The following is a 23,162-nucleotide window of genomic DNA, read 5'->3' as shown; positions in this document are numbered from 1 at the left end:
AACATGACATCATGAGAACAGAGGATGTATCATTCAGGAAATATTGACTAATTCCATTTTGACAATGACATCAAGATACGTGTAAGGAGAAATGGCAGGCAGATAAATAATATAGCTGTTAAAGTTGACGGAGCATGGAGAACCTCAAGCACCCATCCCAAAGAGTCTGAAAGTACTCTTCCATTCAGTTAGCATTTTGCAAGTTACAATTTAAAATTAATAACTACTAAAACAATACTGGAAGGAGAAATGAATTCAGGTTCAACTAACAGTTATGAAAATGGACTTACATATGATTAGATCTTCTTCCTCTATTTGTTTTCTTTCCTATGACTGGAGTGCCAAAATGTTCAGGGTTGGTGAGTGGGAGCTGGTCTAATGTCTGTGGGTAGGAACATAAACCCATCAAAAGTTATTACGTTGCAAGTTTTTTTTTTCTTTTTAAACCAAATCAGTTTAAGAATATGCTTAGATTTTGAGATTTAAAACTTCCCCTGAGGGAGACAAAAATACAACTTTCCTAAAGATAGAAAACTCTCATTTCAAAGATGATAGAATAAAGATGAATGAGCCCATGGCTGGAAAAAAAAAGTGAAAAGAAATTTAGTTGTTCTCTCTAGATAATTTCATTATCTATTTGAGGACTGAGAGACTTCTAAGAATGATTAAAATATAAAACAAAACAAATAAAACTCAGCGGAAACAACAGATTTGAGAGATAAGAAACCTATGTGCAAGTACCTAACCCCTAGGTTGGGCCAACTGCAGCTCAAATTTTTCTTTGCATATAGGGAATCCCAATCCACAAGATAGAATTCTTAGTAAGTAACAGAAACGAAATTATCAGGATAAGCATCAACTGCTTGAGAAAAGGGCCTCAGATATCCTAGATTATGACTTTGCAAACATTTTCTGCAGTAAACCTTTCTCCCCCGACCCCTCACCCCACCACCCCCGTCCCTTGCGGCTTGTGGGATCTTAGTTCCCCAACCAGGGATCAAACCCGGGCCCCAGCAGTGAAAGCACCTAACCACTAGACGGCCTGGGAATTTCCTGCAAGAAACCTTTTCTGAAGAAAATGTAAAAATCAGTTTTTCTACAGTTAATATTTTATTTTCCCTTCCTTTTTAATCTGCAACATCTAATACTGTGCTTGGTATGAAGATAATAATCAATAAATGAACACTTCTTTCTTGTTACCAACTGGTAATTCATGTCAACCCTTTTGTCCCTCACCCCATTCAAAAATAATGATTTCCAGGGAAGGAACTGGTTGTTGGTTAAAAGCAGAATGAAGAAAAAGGGATTCTGAAATCCCTTCGTTTCTCCATATCAGAGACTTCTTGGATTTTTCGTGCCATTATTTCCTGAAAAGGTTTATATATCTAAAAAGTTAAGGTATCAATCTGAAGATGCTATCCCAACCAATATCAATGTTGGTAATATTCTTACTTTTTCTGCATCTTAATGATTTTCCACAGTTACTATTCCTTTTATTCCTCCATGAGAACCTTTGCTATTGCAGATACTTTTATGAACAGAAGGGGAACTAAAGAGCCCAGGAAAACTGTCAGAGTGGAAGTGAGGGTGAGGAACTACTTAGGATAAAGACTTCTCAAAGTTACAAACAAGAATGTTATAGGAAAGGGTGTCCATCAACTTAAAGATCAGATATCTAAATACAAACTAATGTTAATATTTAAAAGAAAAACTTTAACTTTTATTTTTAAAACAGATAATTTTGTTGAAACAACGATTAACTAAAACATGAAAGGGGGAAGCATATTCATCTATTTTGCATAATTTGTTAGAATATATGTAAATATATTTGAGGTACGTATAGATATCCAACAACAAAGAATACAGTATAGGAAAAACGCAGTAACGACAGACAAAAATCGTAACTTTTATACGGCTGAAAACCTAACCTTTCAAATTTAGTTTGTAAGTCGGGCATTTAAAAAATATTTGGAGGCAAAAGCTGGCCCAAATACAATAATATGCCAGACAAAACCTCTTTAGAAATGACCTGTTATTAACTCCTAATTATGCTTCCCAACGGTGAAAATTTCAAAGTACTGTATTTGGTAAACAGGAAAAATAAATTAATTTGGTTTCACTTTCTGTAAAGCTAACAAAAGAATTAAATGCCCCTCCCCTAAAATTAAGGCTGCTCTCTTGAAAGCAGAGATTTCTATTAAGTACTATGATTTCTATTTTAAGTATCTGCTAGTCACTTCACTTGATTTAGGAAAGAAAATATCCAGGATTTCTGAAGAGTTATCTAGGAATCACATATAGGAATTCTCAAATAAACCACAATCTCTCCCTAGTATGTAAAAAAGAATTAGAATAATAGGAAGCAGTATCTCTGTCCCTGGCCCCAATCCTGGAAAGCAGGAACACCTTTATTACACATGACAGAAAAGAGTAAGGGGAGGGTAGGATTTGTCCTGTCTTAAACCAACAGAGCAAAGCCAGAGACTCCTGGCTATATCAAAGGCTCAAAGAAAATACCACAGGCCTGGGGGAAACACGCCGATAGCCCTGTTACCTAAAATGGGCTGCAGGAAATACGGAGCTGGGATTTCATCTAAATTTTCTTCAGAGTTTTCAACTGCATGTAGTAAAGGCACAGAGAGAATACCAGCTGATAAAACTACTTTTGGATAATATTCAAATTATGAATGCTCTATAGAAATACCCAAACACTCCAACAGATGTCAGGAAATAGGCAACATCCTCACTAAGCTGGTTATGGCTAGAACCAGTGATTTTGGTGTGGGAATTCAAACTGACTGACCCGCTTATTGTCATCTCTTATCGTGAAAATTTTGAATTTAAGTCTTTGTTTAGGTATGAAGCTTATTAATGGGATTAGGACCCCAAATACTGCCAAGTGTCATGTGGCTTTCCACTCAAAGGCCAAAGTTATTAGTAATAACAATTCTCTGAGCAAACTTCCAAAAAATTAAAACTGCTTTTTGAAAATAGCAGAAATATCAAATAAGGGAAAGAATGTACATAGATGGTAGATTAAATATACTCCTGGCCATGTCTCCAACAGCTCCTAGTACCCTTAAATTTTTATATTTTTGATTAAATAATGCTTTGTCTCCTTCAAAAGCAAAAAGAAGTTACCCAAGGATAAATTCCACATCTACTTAGCTTACCCATGTACTCCCAATACCTAGCGTAGCACGTGGCATATGGCAATGGGTAAGGAATAATACACCAGTATTCCAATACCCTCTAGCAAAACATGAAGTTCAACACATATAGCCACACACAGTAAAACCGATCCTTCCTGAAGTTAAAAAGGATACATTGAGCTACTTGCTCTTATTGCTTCAGCCTTTATATTACAACTGTCTTATGAACAATTTCAACTTAAGATTCTCCTGGCAAATACAAGATTAGTATCTTTGATATTTCTCTGGATTAAATACATAAGACATATACCTTCACTTAGGTAAAAAAAAAATCAAGTTTTCAAGTCCCCATATTCATTAACCTACTATAATTATCACATGTTCTAACTAAGGGAAATGAAATTATTTCTAAGAATTACATAAACTCAGAAAGAATTCTGTTACTTCATCAGTGTAAGAAGCCAAATTCACTGTACTTGTCCAAAGCTATATGTATTTCCTATATTTAAATGTTCACAATTAATTCATCAAATATTTACTGAAGGCTTTTGTGTAGAAAACACTACTGGGAAAAGGAAAGCCCATCAAGATGACAAAAACTTGGCTATTCCGCCAAAACAGCTTACAATTTTATTGAAAAAATGATAAAAGTAACCAAAAAGACCATAAAATAAAAATAAGAGAAGTGGAAAAGTATCAAAGGATATAGAGATCAAATTTGGTTAGAGAGCTCATGAAAGACAGTCATGAAGGAGGAAGCCTTTCTCATGGCCTTGAAAAGAGCAGGGCTCAGCAGAAACCAAGAAAAGAAAGTATGAGCCATAATCTGGAAACACCAAGTAGTCTTATAAGTCAGAAGTTCAGGGAAATAGCAGAGTATGAGACTGAAAAGACAGGCCAGAATCATAATACAGAGAATCTGTCCCAAATTCTGAGTTGAAATGGGAATTCAATCATTTACGGGAAGGGAAAATAACAAAAAAACATAAAATAAAGTCTAATAATTTAAAAGAAACATTAAAATTCCCCATAAAAACACTGTTCTAAATAGCTACTAGAAAAAAGAAATCTTGGTTCAGCCACACTGTACATTAATTAATATTCATAGGCTGGACTAGAGAATATAACACTATTTGCAACAAATATGTCCATTTTTAAAATTCTGAATTGCAAGTTACTGATTTATAAAACTTTGTGAACCCTCCACTCTTAGTAACTTAATAACATCTTTCAATTTTAGAGCATGATTTTGGTGCTAGAAAGTGCTGGTCTGAGAACCAGTTCTGATCATCACTTTCATCAACTCTGAGTTGGAGATAAGCATTGTATCTCCCTCATAATGTTGTAAATGCAAGGATGTATGTAAACCACTAAGCAAAGTCCCTGGCAAATATGAACACTTCATTTATTCATCCAGCTAATGTTTATTCAGTTCCTACTTTGTGCCAGCCACTGTTCTAGGAACTGGGAACAAAGTGGTGAAGAAGACATACAAAATCTCTGCCACTGAGACACATTCTAGTGAGGAAGGCAGACAATACATAATTAAGCACATATACATATTTTGGTGGTGAGAATGATCTGGGCTATAAAGAAAACTAAACCAACCTTAAAGAGTTATGAGGAATGGAAGGGACTATTTTAGAAAGGGCAGTCAGGCAAGCCTTCTTCAAGGAGAGGCTATAGTAAATGTCAGTGGTTGGCAGCAGTAGTAGTCAGGGATGGCTTGCAGTATCTACATAGCCTCTAATGATGATGGGGTTCAAGTAGATTACAAATAAGACAGCTCTTTTCTACAATTATTTAAAAATTAAAGGACTCTATAAAAAAGTTGCCTAAGGGTAATAAACAATCCCGTTGTTTTTTCTTCATGGACAAATGTTAAAATACATTTTTTTTAGACAAAAAACCCCACAGAGAACCTGTTACTGAAACACAAGGCCTTAAACAGGTTTCACAGACTACACTCTCATGCTGTTATGTATTAATGAATTTTCCTGATTAACAAGTAAGCTGCTTGAGTTGAGAAAGCAGAACTTTCCTGCCCCCTGTACTAAATACTAGGACATGTTCATTCGTTAACTGATTACTTACTTCACTTTCAGCAAAATGCCTCTCTCCTTTCAGGCACAGTGAAGACCGTCTCAGTGTCTTCTCATCTCCATCATCAAAAACTGTGAGAAGAGGTAGAAATGGCAACTACTGAAGGGTTTTTCAAAGATTAACAAAATGACATAAATTATCATTTAACTTTCTCAGTGCAAAAAGAGCTATTGTTTTAAAAGATTAGATCTGAAATTCAGTACACATTTTAAGTTTTGTAACAAACAACTTCAAGTGTAGAGTATGTTTTCCAATTTCTAGGGAAAAAAAATTATATACCTGTAATGAAAACATCTTCTCTGGAACAGAAAACATCAAATGAAAATAAGAAGTTAGCACTTCAGAAAGAAACCTTTTAAATGCTGATTAATCCTTCTCAATATGGTAAAGAAAAAGCAAATTCTCCTATTGGTAAATACAGACAAATTTACCTAAGAAACAAAAAATAACACTACAAGTTTATATATTCAGACTGCCCCTAAAAATTACCCTACTTTTATTATTTAAAGCAGTGTTTCTCAACCTCAGCACTACTAACATTTTGGACCAGATGTGAGACTGTCATGGGGACCTGTGCACTGTGAGATATTTAACAGCATCCCTGGCCTCCAGCCACTAGATGCCAGCAGCACCCCCTTCCCAGTTGTGACAACCAAAAATGTCTCCAGATATTGTCAAATGTTCCCTGGGTGGCTAATTTGCTCTCACTTGAAAACTACTTATTTAAAGTACTAAAATGTCCCAGCAAATTTGTTGTAAGTTTACATATACACAGAATAGATGTATACTTTATGATATAATTTTAGCATATACTACATTCCTCACAAATCACGGGAAGAGAGTACCTCTATTTTAAATAAAGTTACCAGGCCTTGATTTTATAAACAGAGGTTTTTGCCAAAAAAACAAAATTAGGTTCTTATATATAATGTGAGCTTTTACATCACATGAGACTGGATAAATAACTCTTCGTACTTTTTAAAAATGTAGTAACGAAAATAGTCAGTGATAAAAGTGCCAATCACACCTAATTATCAAACAGACTTAACGACACAGACCGCTCACGGTCTTGTAACCTACACAAATGCAAATATATCCTTACGCTTCAAAATCAAATTTTCCCTCTCCACCAGGTTTTTTTTTCTCATACCACAAAACTCATCATTACTATTTGAAAGCTCCATCAAATTCTGACATCACCAAAGACATTTTACTAGATGTTTACTCTCATCTCTGAGATCATTAAACAGTAAGAATTTTTACCATTCAATAAATAATACTGGGATAATTACTCTGTTATCAATTTGGAAAAAAATAGTATTTGATTATATTTCAGAATGTTAAAAAAACTGTGGGTGAAATAAAAAGCTCTTTGTAAAACAAAAAATAGAACTTTAAATTGAAGAATACATTGGAAAACAAATTTACAACACTGATGGAAGGAAAGCCTTCTTAAACAAGACTCAAACTAAAATGACAAAGGAAAAGGTGACCACAGGAAAATTGACTATGATTTGAAAATTGATAGCAGAGATAAGAGTAAAGCAATAGAAGAACACTGGCAACTGAAGTGGCAAAGGTTAACATTCCCTTTATACATTTAAATATATAAACTCATACTCTGAAAATAAGAAAACGATAACCTTCCCAAGAGGAAAAGGAGTGGTCTGGGAAGACCCTATAAATTGGCAATTCAAACGAGAGAAAATACAAATGAAATAATGTTCCTTTCAATAAACATACGAAAATATGTCCAATCTCACTACTAATCATGGGAGGAGCATATTAAAACAAAACCGAGATATTATTTTGTGTCCAGATGGGCACAAATTTTAAAATATTACTAACATCACATTTGACAAGGGTTAGGACAACAACCACACTTATATACTGTTTATGGAAGTGTAAATTAACAGTCTTTTAGAAAAGGAGTTTTCATAACCTACTACAGCTTTAAAAGGACATTTCCCTTCAATCTATACCTAGTTCTCAATGTACACACTAGGGAAACATTAGAATAATGTCCATGTACAAAAGACATTCAATCCAGAATTTATTACAACAGCAAGAAAACTGGCAACATCATCAGTAAGAGAAAATACACTATGGTACATCTAATGCTATGAAACATAATATTGCAGTTAAAAAAATTTATCTGTTGCACAACAACATGAATATACTGAACACTACTGAAATGCACACTTAAAAACGGTTAAGATGAAAAAATTTTCTCTAAGATATACTCTGAAGTGAAAAAAGCTAGAAATCCAATTGTATAATATATACACTAATTTCAAACTATATGTTATGTACATATTTATGAAATAAATTTTTTAAAGATCTGGAAAGATTAAAAAACATTAACAGTAATAACATGTACGGCAACTAGGGGAGGAAGTCAATCAAGAAAAATCTGTTTTATTTGTATTATCACTGAAAATATATTTTTAAAAGAAGATGTAAAAAAAAAAAAAAAAAAAAAAAGGTGGGCTTCCCTGGTGGCGCAGTGGTTGAGAGTCCGCCTGCCGATGCAGGGGAAACGGGTTCGTGCCCCGGTCTGGGAAGATCCCACATGCCGCGGAGCGGCTGGGCCCGTGAGCCATGGCCGCTGGGCCTGTGCGTCCGGAGCCTGTGCTCCGCAATGGGAGAAGCCACAACAGTGAGAGGCCCACATACCACAAAAAAAAAAAAAAAAAAAAAGAAGATGTATTCCCTTACCTACAGTGTACCAACTCGCATCTGTTAATTTATTGATTACAGCTTCTTGATATGCGCCATCCAGATTCTTCACTTCCACAATAGCTCCAACCTAAAGTATTAAAAAAAAAAAGTTAGGAAAACTTTAAGAAGATAAATGAACAAACTAAAAACTGGCTTTCTTTTTTTAAACTAATTGAGTGCATGATGGTGAAGAATAAAATCACTACTGATTTGATTTGCGTTAAGGTGCCAGACATTTTACTCACCACTGTTTCTGCACCATCAGTGAAAATGTCAACACAGTGAAAAAGGCAAATAATATCTAAGTATTACTATGAAAATTGTTTTGCCCTTACAATCTCCCTGAAAGGGTCTTGGGAACCCTCACAGGTCTGGGGGTCCCTGTCTGTGAAACTGACTATCTTTGCCCCATATTACGACTCTTCTTTGAAGAAGGCTGGGGAAAAATTAACAAATAACTTTGAGGTTCTCCTTATGAGTTATAATGTACCAATAGTGACAGTCATTTGAAATATTTTCATCTCATCAAGAAAATGCTGATAATTTATATGATTTATAAATTTATATGGTTTTTATAAGTACATCAAACTAAAACGCTTCTATACAGCAAAGGAAATCATCAAAAATTTGAAAAAGCAACCTACTGAATGGGAGAAAATGTATCCGCAAATCACATATCTGATAAGGGGTTAAAAACTGAAAGATATAAAGAACTCATACAATGCAACAGCTAAAAAAGAATCAAACAATCCAATTGAGAAATGGGCAAAGGTTCTCACACCATATGCAAAAATAAGCTCAAAATGGATTAAAAACCAGAAACCATAAAACTCTTAGAAGAAAACATAGGCAGAACACTCTGACATAAATCGTAGCAATGTTTTTTTGGATCTGTCTCCTAAGGCAAAGGAAACAAAAGCAAAAATAAACAAATGGGACTTAATCAATTAAACTTAAAAGCCTTTGCACAGCAAAGGAAACCATCAACAAAATGAAAACAGAATCTACGGAATGGAAGAAATATTTGCAAATGAAGCAACTGACAAGGTGTTAATATCCAAAAATATATTAACAGCTCCAAAATTAATATCAAAAAGTCCAATTTAAAAAATAGGCAGAAGACCTAAATAGACATTTTTCCACAGAAATCATACAGATGGCAAACAAGTACATGGAAAAATGCTCAATATCACTAATCATCAGAGAAATGCAAATCAAACCCACAATGAGATATCTCCTGACACCTAATGAGAATGGCTTATTATCAAAAAGACAAGAAGTAAAAGTGTTGGCCAGGATGTTGGAGAAAAGGAAACCCTCGTGCACTGCTGGTGGGAACGTAAATTGGTGCAGCCACTATGGAAAACAGTATGGAAGGTCTTCAAAAAATTAAAAATAGAACTACCATATGATCCAGCAATTTCACTTCTGGGTATTTATCCAAAGGAAATGAAAACACTGATTTAAAAGGATATACGCGCACCCAAGTTCACTGAAGCATTATTTACAATAGCAAAGATATGAAAACAATCTAAGTATCCATCAATGGATGAATGGATAAAGATATGTGTGTGTGTGTGTGTGTGTGTGTGTGTGTGTGCATGCAAGCGCACGTGCGTATAATTCAGCCATAAAAAAGAATGAAATCTTGCCATTTGCAACAACATGGGTGGACCTTGAGGGCATTATGCTCAGTGAAATAAATCAGTAAGAAAAAGATAAATACCATACAATATCACATATACATGGAGTCTAAAAAACAAAACAAACAAAAAACCAAGCTCACAGACACAGAGAACAGACTGGTGGTTGCCAGAGCTCGGAAGGAAGTGCAGGTGGACAAAATGGATGAAGGGGTCAAAAGCTACAAACTTCCAGTTATAAAATAAATAAGTCATGGAGATGTAATGTACAGCATGGTGACTATAGTCAAGAACACTGTATTGCATGTCTGAAAGTACAGGGTAAGTCTTAAAATCCTCGTCACAAGAAAAAATTTTTTTATAACCATGTATGGTGATGGATGTTAACTAGACAATGTGGTGATCCTTCTGCAATGCATACAAATATTGAACTATTATGTTGTATACCTGAAACTAATAATAATGTTATATGTCAATTACACCTCAATTAAAAATAAAATGTATATGGTCTTTGCAGTGATAACAAAAATAAACTTGTTCACAGAAGAGACTGTCAGCCCCACACAATGCCCAAAAGAGGGAAGGAAATGCTGAGGAATTAACAGAACTTTCTTTTTTCTTTTTTTTTTTTTGGCCACGCCGTGCAGCATGCGGGATCCTAGTTCCCCAACCAGGGATCGAACCCAGGACTCCTGCAGTGGAAGCGCAGAGTCTGAACAACTGGACCACCAGGGACTACTGCCATTAAATATGTAGTACATTTTTTTAAATTTAATACTCAAGTGGTCTAGTATTATTTTCATGTGAACTCACTGAAAATATATTGAGATCAAATGACCATCACTATGGGAAGTTTATTTCCTCTAGGAGAAACATAAATGCTAATACTTTCTATCAGCTGATGGAAAGCCACAAAGTACATTAGGGAACAATTCAAAATCTATATACAAAAAAAAACTCCATAGGCAAGAGAAATATTTTAACAATTTTGAGACCGAAATTTAATACACTTGCATACATCAAAATCAAAATGGTCCTAAGCCCTAATCAAAAACAAAGAAAATTTTAATAAATAAGAAAAACAAAACAAGAAAAATAAACCAACTATGCCACAATCAAAGAGGCTGGAGCAATAGGAGAGAAAGATGGCTTGAGGATACAAAGTAATTGTCTTTCCTATCCCTTGCAACACTGAACATGTTTTGTAGTTGGTACCAGCTAGCCTGTGCCAGGTGAACAGGGCAGTCAGGCAGCGAAGAGCTACGCTGGTGTGCTTATGAGGCAAAAACACAAATAAGGCATGGAGATGTGTGTGTTCTGATCATCCAGGGGGCACAATGCTTCAATGACAGGCTGTGAGTCCATCAGAACTTTGTCTGCCATTACTGGCTGTAAGACTTCGGCCAGAGTACTTTACCTCCCACCTCCCTTCACAGTTTCCTCTTCTGTAAAGAGCTATTATGAAAATTACATAAGATAATATGTGCAGAGGACTTAGCACAGTACTAGCACATACTAATAAGTGCTAAATAAATGGCGGTTAACATCAAATTATACATGTGCATGTTTTTGTCCTTTTGTCCCTACAAGTGATATACATGTGCACGTAAAATTAAAGATGGCACCTATAGGGACTTCCCTGGTGGCACAGTGGTCAAGAATCTGCCTGCCAACGCAGGGGACACAGAGGTTCGAGCCCTGGTCCGGGAAAATCCCACATGCCGCAGAGCAACTAAGCCCGGGCACCACAACTACTGAGCCCACACTCTAGAGCTCATGAGCCACAACTACTGAAGACCGCATGCCTAGAGCCCATGCTCCGCAACAAAAGAAGCCACTGCAATGAGAAGCCCGCGCACTGCAATGAAGGGTAGCCCCCGCTCGCCGCAGTTAGAGAAAGCCTGCACGCAGCAACGAAGACCCAACGCAGCCAAAAATAAAATAAATAAATTTGAAAAAAATGGCACCTATAAAACAGAAAGGGTGGAAAATAATTTTCACAAGGCAAGATTAAAAAAACGTACAAGTTTTAGTCCTCCATAGTGCCTACTATATATGCAAGGTACTAATGCCCTGGGATCCAATTAAAAGTTTTTAAATCAACCACCAACAAAAACTGGCAGATACACACACCTATCTAGTTCTCTGAAAAGTACAGCTTCATTAGGAAAGGATTTTTCTTGCATCTACAAATGTCTCTTCAATTCTGTTAGCATTTCTTAAAATTCACCCAGCTAGGCCAATGTCCACTTCAGACATTCTAAAGGACCAAACAGCATACAGTGGCTACCCACATTCCCTTTAGCTTCCTCACTAGTGGAAAGTAAAGCAGCACTAATTTCACTGGCCAATGAAAACTAATGCAAAGAAATGAAACTATCTGTATATATGAACATATTTATCACTTATAACTGCCTGATGACCCTTTAACAATTTCATATGCCAGTAGTTGCTTCAAAGAATTAAAAGCTCTGAGGATTTGTTTTGTTTTCTCAATTTTCACATCATCATGGAACTTACATCACTTGATCCCTAGTTCACCACCTATTATTTCTGGAAATTGTACCTTTTAATAAATGAAACATGGTGAGACCAAAACAGATGAGTAAATAAAAAGCAATCAGTTTTTCCTTGATGTTCATTTCACTTCTGAACACAGGTTTTACTGTCATATAGGTTTTATTGAACACTAAGTCTAATTTTTTTCTATTCCTCTATTCAGAGAGAATTACATATTTATCAACTCAATAACAGAGTAACCAATGAATTTTTTAAAAGACTGAGATAATTACTGTTTCCCACTGAAGCATTAGAAGTAATAATGAATAAATAAATGCATTACCTTTAGTGGGCCCTTTATGTGGTCATCCTGAACTTCCACTGTTGAAGAATCATGTCTAAATGTTACCTAAAGATTATAAATTTAATTAGCCACCAAAAAAGAAAAAAAAGCAACACAAGCTCGTTAATGCATGAATTCATTTTTATTATGACTAATCTAAACAAACGGCTGCCTAGTTTATATAATATCTCAATCCCTAAGTAGATTAACTGAAAAATTTATTATTTAACCGACAACTTCCTAGACTAATTTACTTGATGATTTACATATCGTATTTTATTTAATACTATTAGTTGTGAGTTTAATTGTATAATTTCTTTTCCTAAAAATGAGGAAAAAAGAGGTGGCAATCTTAGGCTATTAGGTACTCTACCATTTTGTGAAGGCCTCGCTTAATAATAAGCAGTAGCAAAAAGCACTTACTGACAGCCAAGTATCAGGCTCAAGCATCAAACATATTAATCTCCACAACAACCATATTAGGTAGGTATGATTATTCCCATTTTGTTGATAAGAAAACTGAGGAACAGAAAGTGTAAGTAACTGGTCCAAGATCACAGAACTAGTACCATGGTGGAGCTGAGATGCAAACTCAGGCCAACTAGATCCAGAACTTTACTGTATTCTCCCTCTGTATCAGTATAGAAATCAGAGAATGGGAAACCAGATGTGAGGTAAGTTAAAATAAAGGGATCAAGTTTAAATATTTAACTAGTTGGTAAAAAACAAAACAGCTTCCAGTACTCAGTATAGAAAAGGTTGTTTTCCTTATACAAAGCAGGAGTTCTTACAGAGATTGAACCATTAATGTGGTCTTATCTGATATGTGTGGTAATCAACTTAGGTAACAGGGTCACAAACCAGCTATGAAAGGAGATGTCCTGTACTCACAGCATCCCAGGTATTTCTGTCTCACACAACACACTACTATGCTTTATTTAAATTATGTATTTAGATATCTGTGTCATTCACTAGGCTGTAAGCCACTTAAGAATGGAGACCAAGTCTTAATATTACAGTTTCAATACCTGATATCGTGCTTGGCATGTAGTAAATGCTCAATAAATGAAAACGGATGGGGAAGAAGTGTTGTTCTTCTTCCCCAGAAAAATGTATTAACTCTGAATCATAAGCTAATTAAACTGATATAGAAATATACTACCTTATCTGTTGAGAAAATCATTAGCTTTGAATTATAAAAAGATTTTTAGAGCAGCCCAAAAAACTAACAACAAATTTTAGATAGCCACTACTTATAAGACACAAGGCACAAGGTACTGGCTGGCACTCTGTGCCATCAGCAAAAGCAGTATAGACTGTTTTCTTCCTTTCAATGAGAGCAAGAAATGGCAGGACTGCTATGTGTCATTTTGCTGGTTCATTCATTACAGAGACACCCAGCTGAGATTATAAATCACATCTAAAATCCAGTGAAGCATGGGTCCTGGAGTAAGACTGCTCCTGCCCAAAGGAACACCATTTCTAACCAGCACAAAAGTGTTATCTGTAGGCCAAGCTCTGCTAAGGAGGGTCTCTACCAGCAGGGAGAGATTTTTGCCTAATCCATGTTAAGGTGTTACATGTGCTAGCAGTAGCTCTGTCTGAAAGACTGAGAAAACTGATAAAAAGCTTTCTCTTCATCTCTAAGACAGTAATGGCAAAAAATGAGTGCTCAGGGAACACCACTATATGAAGTTGGGAACAGGAAAGGCCACTATAAGAGCTCGTGTGCACCAAGCATGTGAAAACTAAAGACAGGGTGGGGGGCTAAGAACAGCATCCTACAGGCTTATGGTTAATTTAAAGGCCTTATCACAATGGTTCTTAACTGGCAGTGTAAATTAGAATCACCCAGGAAGTTTTTTTCAACATATCCATGCGTAAGGAAGGAACCTAAGCATACAAGCATGGAAGAAGCTCCAGAAAAGACTCTGACATGCTCCCCTGAGGTACAAAATCTCTACGGCCTGTTTAACCAGTGATGTTCAAACCAGTATTTTACAGGGTATCTGCTAATGTGGATTATAAGCCCCTTGAAAATAGAGATCGGGTTATTCTCATATCCCCCTCTTCCTTCCCTCCTGCAGTTTTCCACTCAATAAATAATTAACAGTTATTAGGAAGATTTTTCAAGAAAAGTAGAGGATAAGGAACCAACAACTAGATCTACCATCATCAATTATAAATCACATCTCAATTTCATGGTTAAAATGGGGGGGCGAGTCTTAAAACTGATGTACTATGGTAATTCCCATTCTGCCACTAATTTGCCATAATGGCCTTGGAGAAATCACTAACCCTTTACTGAGCCTCATTTTTCTTACAATAAAATTAAGGAATTAAACTACATGACTTCTAAGGTCCTTTCCAGCTCTGAAAGGCTAACAGTACAAACAATACCAAGTCTGTAGCGAAACGGCATTCAAAATACCAACTGTGATCATCTAACTTCATTCCAATTGGAATAAAATCACAAGTAATGCTTTGTTTTCAGGTATTTTTACAATCATTACTCCTAGAAACTAAAAACTCATCTTGCAGAAGAAAAAAATTCTTAAATATACTTACCAGTAAAAGTTTAAGCATCAAATATATGTTTATACTAAACATAGAATTTAGAAAATCTACATATACTGTACCTTGACTTTGACAAGCCTTTTTGCTGTCTTGATCTTGGCTTCACAAAAGGCTCCTCTGTATTTAGCACTCACATCAGTGCCCACTGTCAAGTAGGGAGGTTCATCAAGGGCCTAAAATGCAAATATAATTAGATTTAAACTTTCTAGTTCTTTCCCAAAATCAGACCTCAGAATGGCAGATCTAATCCTGTTACGGCTATAAAAGTTGTAATAGATGAATGTATTGTTAACAATCTATAAAATACTCTAACTTAAAAATAAGTAAAATACATATCATAAAGCCTATTTAAATGTACTAAAATGTACATCTATAAAAGATAAAGCCATCTTTTTTCTCTATATAAAATACATATGGTCCAAGTAGATCATTCCATCCACCCCTCCATCTACCCATTCATTCAAAAGTTTTTATTAAATGACCACTGAAAGAAAAGGCAGATCCTTAAAATTCAGTCTAAGAAAATTTCTTTTAATATTTAGGCTATATCTTGGCAGCCACCCAAATTCAGAATAGCTTTGTTATATCCCTATCTAGACAATGCTAAGGTAGAACAGCATAAAAGAGGTGGGGGAAACCCACATGCATTCAAACTACTGGTGAAAACTACATGAAGAAATCCAGTCTGAAAAATCTGAAGTAAAAAATCAGCCAAAATGTCTCAACTGCTTTGGCATGAGTTCACTGTTCATTTCCTGTCTACCATAAATATTAAGTTTCCTCACTTGTGATTTAATATTTAATAGTCCTAATCTAGCTGCTCTTTTTATAATCAGGTACTTTTCTGCACAGGATCTATATTTCTAAGGAGTTCTACTTATATTAATCAATTCTATAGCCAAAGAAAGATTATGTAAGTAACTTTTCCCAAAGTGTTTTACAAGAAATACTAATATTCCAAGATGCTCCACCAGAAAGAAAAAGAATTGGGAGTTTGGGAAAATCAGTTCATTGAATGAATTCCTACTCTGCCTCATCATTTCCCAATCTATTTGTCCAAAGAACCTTTTTTTATTTCTTAAAAATTTTAAATAGATTTTATTTGTTTGTTTATTTATTTATTTATGGCTGCATTGGGTCTTCGTTGCTGCACGGAGGCTTTCTCTAGTTGCAGCTAGCGGGGGCTACTCTTCGCTATGGTGCGCGGGCCTCTCATTGAGATGGCTTCTCCTGTTGCAGAGCACGGGCTCTAGGCACATGGGCTTCAGTAGTTGTGGCACGTGGGCTTCAGCAGTTGTGGCTCGCAGGCTCTAGAGCACAGGCTCAGTAGTTGTGGCGCACAGGCTTAGTTGCTCCGTGACATGTGGAATCCTCCTGGACCAGGGACCAAACCCGTGTCCCCTGCATCAGCAGGCAGACTCCTAACCCCTGTGCCACCAGGGAAGCCCCCAAAGAACCTTTCTTAAATTAACATCTATTAACATCCTGCAGAAATTCCACAGACCGTAAGGTGGAAAAATGCTGTTATACAGCAATAAATAATGAATATATCAATTTCATTTGGATCTTAAAATAAATTCATCCCTAATAGTTGTAGTTAATACCCCTAGAAGAGATTTATCTCAAAAAAAATTCTAATGCTATAACAAAAGTGACCATAAATATATCAAACAATTTTAATAACTTTTTGAAAGGTGGGGAGGTATCACAAACCAAAGCAAGGGTGCTACAACTAGAAATATCAGGTCACCCTCCTTAATGGCCATTTGCCTCACATTCTATGTATTTCATGAACAGTATTTTAAAAAACAACACTCAAAACACATCAAGTATATGATTTCTTAAATCTACTTAGGAAAATGCCTATATTTCAATTTATTTATGCTGTAACAGAAGTGTAACCTCATAGAAAGATAATCATTTTTCTGCATTATTACTTTTAAAATCTGTTGATATCATTAACTACGATTTGATAACTTTGTACTGCTCTTGCACCTAAAGTTAATAAATGCATTTCTACTTTACAGATTAGCCCTCTTAAAATATCATCTTCCCAGGTCAAAATTTTGAATAAATTCCAGACAAGCTAGTGGCTTTATTTTAGCAAGAATATGAAAGGGACTCACAGCACTTCACCCAGAAATTTTAGGAAAATTTCCAAAAGATATCAATCCACTTTGTGGTTCAACTGGTATTGTGTGTTACTGCTAAACAAGCCTAAATGGAGAGGCACTCTTCATGACCACAAGGTTCATTACTCTCCACAACTTGCAACCTCTCCCATTAACACTTCCTGCCTTATTAGCCAGTAAAATTCTGAAATGTAGAACAAGAAATTCTGAAATGTAGAAGAGAAAAAGAGATCATCTAAAAGTGCATGTTTGTGCCTACTCAGGAACAAATAAATATTTAAGAAGTGATAAGCTTTTTAGGTACTTTTATTATAGAGAATTTTGAACCAAAAAGGGGCGGGGGGAATAGGATAGTAATATATTTAGACTACTAGTATACAGAAACCCATTTATGTATTCTTTTCATTAATATTCAATATCAAACACTGGCAACATTCCAACCCAAGCAAACTATAAACATGCTTAATGAACAGACTTATTCATCTTGAATTTGAGAAAGGGAACTTTTCCCCCAAAACTAAGCCCATCCTACATCCTTACTAACAGGAAAATCCATGTTGACAGAAAAGAGTAATAATTAGCTCAAATATCATGAGGGGAAATTATTATTTTTGAAGGGTAATATTTTCCTTCCTTCAAACTAGAACACATGAAGAGGAATCAGCAAGGTATATAAAGAAAATGTCTGTTACAAAAATACTTGCAAAGGGAAGCCAAAGTCAAACAAAAACCTGCTAAATACATTGTTAGAGCAGGGTTAATTTCTCAAAAAGAGCATAGGAAAAGCAAAGGTCTATGTTCTGATCTTAATTTCTGCCTGTATTTTTTTGTATCATCTTAGGTAAGTTACTTTTCTGTCCCTAATTTCTCATCATTAGATGAATAAAATAATCTGAATTCTGTATACATTTGTTTAACATGCCTATGTCAAAGGACTAAGGTTATTACAAAGATGGTCAGAATAGGATACTCTGAGACACGTAATTGTCTAGAAGTGAAACTATGCTAACCAAAGTATGAATTTCTACAGAAAAAACAAATGAAACTCACAACCTACATGGTCATATTTCTGTATGTAATTTTAGCAGACCATAAATTATCACTCTATCATTAGTGTAATGTGAGACTAACATAGCACAGTTTTTGAAAGCAAAAGACAAGGTCCTAACCCCAGCTCTATTCCTATGCTAACTACATGCGTCTTTATAGACTACTGAACCTCCCTAAACTTCAGTTTCCACTACAGGAAAATGGGGCCAGTATTAGAAAGTACTCAGTTATGATGCCAGAAGTATTTAATTATTCACAATTACTATTATGAAACACTGAGAGTGGGCAAATAAGTCATTAAACCAATGTAAATTCAGATTTGGCACCTCCTCCTTTTTTCCTTTTTAAAATGGGGAAGGCAAAACCTCATTTTAAATGATTGCTCACCATAAGTCAGTGTAAAGAGAAAGTTAAACCACTTTTCTCACTTTTTCAACTAATGTCAATACTCCTCAGAATACAATATTTTTTAGCATTAAATCTAATGAGAACATAATACAGGATAATTGGTACTATGTATATGTCTTTAAAATATTATACTTTTTCTTCTTCTAGAAATGCAGAAATAAAAATATATATGTTATACTATACATATAGAAAAAGCATACATATTAAAGATAATAACAACTGTTAAAAAGGGATTAACCTATGAGAAAGGGAGTGGAAAGGAGGGGTATGTATATAAAAACATTTTATCCAAAGTATGTTTTTTTCCTAAAAAAAAAAAGTTCCTTTTTTGTTTTTTACAATTGGCATGTAGCCTTTGCTTTTTAAAATGTATACTAAGGAACATTTCAACCTTATAAAAAATAAGACAGAACTGTACAGTAACTCCCCTATATATTCATAATGTGACTCCCACAGTTATCAACTCAATTATAATACTCAAAGTATTATAATCTGTAGTGACTGGGATTATGGGTTATTTTGAACGTTCGTATTAATACTTATCTATATTCTCCAGTGCACTTGGAATGACTCTACTAATGAGAGTCAGTATAATACAGTAATTAAGAGCACAGGCTCTTGAATCAGATGCTTAGGTTCAAATCTACCACTTAGTAGCCAGATGACCTTGCCTCTAGATATAATAAATAGTGACTATCTCACAGGGATGAAGACTGAAATGCTTGCTACATGTGAAGTGCTTATTAGAACAGACCCCAGCATACAATACCAAATAAAGGCTATTATTATTACTCAATAATCTGGGGTATAATTGTGAGTTTAAAAAAAATTTGAGTCCTACACCAAAGAGATCCCACATAAACAGAACAGATGCCAGTATAATTGTGTATATGGGGCGAGGGGTGTTTAAAATATTATCCCCCTATTCAATTCAGAAATAAAGTAATCAAGTTGAATTCTAGTAGCAAGAGAGGTAAAGTGTTTGTGGGGATGCTCCATAAAGTCTATCACAGTCTTTTAGTGTGGCAGAAAGACAAAATCAAGACTATACACACCTATTCTGAGGCTACTGTACTTTGATGCAATGCAGAGATATACAAAGAATCATGCCAGCAGGTTTACCAAGATTCCTTTGACCAACACCAACCCTGTTAGGTGTATGTACATGTATATCACCAGGGGAAAACACACAAAACAAAACTCTTACCTTCTCTTTTTGTTCTGCTTTTCTCATTTTGGTCAAAAATACAGACCATCTCAGAGGCTAAAATAAAATGTTTTTATATAGCACCTCCATGCCAAAAAAGAAATTAAACTACTATATTACCATCCCTTTGTTTAGCAAACGTAACAGTTTTCCAGTTGTCAAGGCAACAATTACCTCATACTTATCCCAGCATTGCTTAAACATTTATTTTTCTAGTCAATCTACCAAATGTCCTAACTGGCACCGAAAAACCACTGAATTCCATGGAAACACTAAAAGCATAAGCAATTTTTAAATTAGATATTGGTGGATAATAAACCTTCAAGAAGCCAAAATGCCATGGAAATATATAAGTACCCAAATGAATCAACAGTAATCTCTAATGTGACTTGGGCTACAGTACACCTAATATACAAGTTTCAGAAAGATAACAGTTGAATCAATGCTCCAAACGGCTAATGTTGACACTGACTAAGAAATATTCAGTTATTCAAGATCTATTTTTTAAAAAGCAAAACATGCTTGATGACATTTTATTGAGGTAGGTTTTTAAAAAAAGTAAGCATTCAAATTGGTTACTAAGGCAGTGCCAATGCAGCCAAGAGAATCAGAACACAAGATATTAAATCTGATGCTAAAATCCTCACTAAATAAATGTATTTAAACACACAGTGTGACAATAAATCTATGAAAACAATCTATTTGTTTACGACAATCCCAAGGAGGCATTAAAACAATAATGCGGATAATTCCAACAGATGAATGAACGAAAAACGCATCTATATACCAAAGGGTACATGATTTTAAAACTAAGCTTAAAACTAAAATACGTAATTTTTTAGGACATACCAAAAAATGAGTACATTGAAGAAATAAAGAAACTGTGCAATCTAACTTTAAAATCTTCTCTGGAGCCATTCCCTCTCCACCTTTTCATGTCGCTTTAAGGACATGGGGTAGTGAGGGGTCAGTACTGGGGACAGGAGGTAAGGGACAGATGCTGAGTATACAAGGTGGTGAGGAGGAGGCTGGGGGAGCCACATGGAAGCACAGGCAGGCTCTGTGGCTGAGAACATTCTGGGAGTTAAGTAGGGACAGAGGAAATGAGCAGCAGGGTTGGAAGATTTGTTACAGTGGCCAAGTAAGTAAACTGAATGATCAAGTAAGTAAACATACTGAGGATAGTTGGGGCCATTTTTCTCACTGACAAAGAAATTTAAAAGGAAGGGGCAAGGCTAAAAAGAAGTCTAAGGTATTGGAATGGAATTAGAAATATGAATTCATGGTTATATTACATATATACAACATAGATATTATATATATACATATGTATTATATATACACACACAGAAAAATGAACACGTAGTTATAGATGTATATGTGTATATGCATATATATTTGTATGTCTGTGTGTGTGCATATATACATCCATATATTTTCCTAACTCTGTCCACTAAGAACAACTGACAGCTCAACTCGGACTACTTTTACTTTTTTGATTTTCAGGCTCCCCAAGTGGGAAACAAGAGCCACTCTACCACTTCCCTGGCGGCATTTGATTCCTCTGACATGGAAACATAATCAATGTGTTAAATGAAAATGTCAGAAGTTGAAAAAAAAACAAACAGCATATCAGTGGCGTATATCCTGATTTCTAAAACCCATCCTACATTAAAAGGAAGCAGGAATCCTTGGAGAAATGGCTAATTTCAAAGTTGGGCAGGGAATGTACAAGAAGAATGTAAAATATCTTGTGCCAGAAAGTAAGGAAATGCTCAAAAAATAGTGCAGATACTTCGAAGAAACACAGGAGCCACCTTGAAGGGCTACTACTGGCCAAACGGGGGGGAAGTTTGAGCACCAAAAAAAATATTGGTTGTCCTGTTATCCTGTTAGGGATGTATGTGTATGTCAAAACTGAATGACTCAAGATGTGTGTATTCTACTGTAATTTATATAATAAATTATATAATTTATATAAATTATAACCCATTCAGTAAAACTCGCATCCCTGAGTCCATATTGACAAACACATGAATGAATGATGAATAAATAAATAAATGCAGAAAAAGGAAAATGCAGAAGGAAGAAAGTTCTTCCTTACAGTAAAATGTTAATAAATATAGCAGGAATGATGGAAACAGAGAATCATCTTTCAGCAATCATCATGAAGGTGACTGATTTCACAGAGTTCTCAACAGATGCTAAACTGATGAGTGAAGGTTTGATGAAGAACAGGATACTGGCATATTCCTGGAATACTATTCAATTATCAGTTTTGGAATGATGTGATGCACTGAGGACAAAAGCACATCGTTTTTGTGGTATACCTGGCAAGAATAACTTTGACAATGAGAAAAATTAGATCTACAGAATGTAAGGTGTGTATTCCTTAAAACTCTAAAGGACATGAAATACAGGGAAAACTGGGAGTTTCAAACTGAAGCAGTCTGAAGAGATGTGATAATCAAATGCAACGTGAATTCCTGGATTGAGTATAGGTCAAAAGGAAAAAGAGACATGAGGAGAGTTGGTGAAATTTAAAAGGGGCCTGAGAATAGGATGGTAGTATCATACCAATACTGATTTCCTGATTTAGATAGGTGAATGCAGAATAGGTAGAACAGTGTCCTTTTTTGGGGAGATTACATTCCGGAGTATTTAGGGATGACAGGACATCGTGTCTTCAGCTTGCTCTCAAAAAGTCTGAAGATAATAAGAACGGATACATATATCTGTATACATACATAGATTATATGAATTCTTTGTACTGTAAATTTGAAATTACATGAAAATAATTTTTAAATAGTGTATATTTATTGGGCATGTGCATATTTTTCCTATGAATTGCTCACTTATGTTCTTTACCTGTCTGAGTTACTAATTTTTTTAAAACTGGATTATAAAAGTTCTTGAATATTAAAAAAAAAAAAAAAAAACCCTTTCCCCCAAACACAAAAATCTTCTCTGGATGGTACATATATTTCTTAGTTTTCTTCCTAAAATTTAAGTCACTTTGGGAGATGGAACTACAAATTATTTATAAGTAAATTTTAGACCCACATCTATCAACCAGAGAGATACCTACATATTCACAGATATTAACAGAGGACTGTCTGCATATTCCTGGAAACTTAAATAACTCACAAAAGACATTTTAACTAGAATGTTCATCATCAGCAAAGAGGTAAGAGAGAAGTATATTGGGAAGAACATTTATTAAGTGCCTCCTGTATTTAAAACATTATGCTATGTGCCAAAAAAGCAAAGGCACTTTTAACACAAAGATAGCCAATTTATTTTGCCCTTAGAAGAGGTTAAACTTGT

The 23,162-nt window shown here is 35.1% G+C and overlaps 1 protein-coding gene across 3 annotated transcripts in view; it reads right to left on the bottom strand.

Moving 5' to 3' along the window:
• Nucleotides 1-431, bottom strand: part of ARID4B (AT-rich interaction domain 4B) — a 62,155-nt gene extending 61,724 nt beyond the window's left edge. For all 3 annotated transcript variants that reach the window (XM_079701423.1, XM_079701424.1, XM_079701425.1), the window contains exon 1: nt 291-431. In XM_079701423.1, the coding sequence (XP_079557549.1) occupies nt 291-406 (116 nt within the window). In that variant the 5' untranslated portion in view covers nt 407-431. The remainder of the gene's footprint in view (nt 1-290) is intronic.
• Between the last annotated feature and the right edge of the window lie 22,731 nt (nt 432-23,162).

Source organism: Hyperoodon ampullatus (assembly GCF_949752795.1).
Source record: "Hyperoodon ampullatus genome assembly, chromosome: 1".
NCBI lineage: Eukaryota > Metazoa > Chordata > Mammalia > Artiodactyla > Ziphiidae > Hyperoodon > Hyperoodon ampullatus.
Note: the sequence above shows the minus strand (reverse complement) of the source record. Positions and strands in the feature narration are given on the sequence as shown.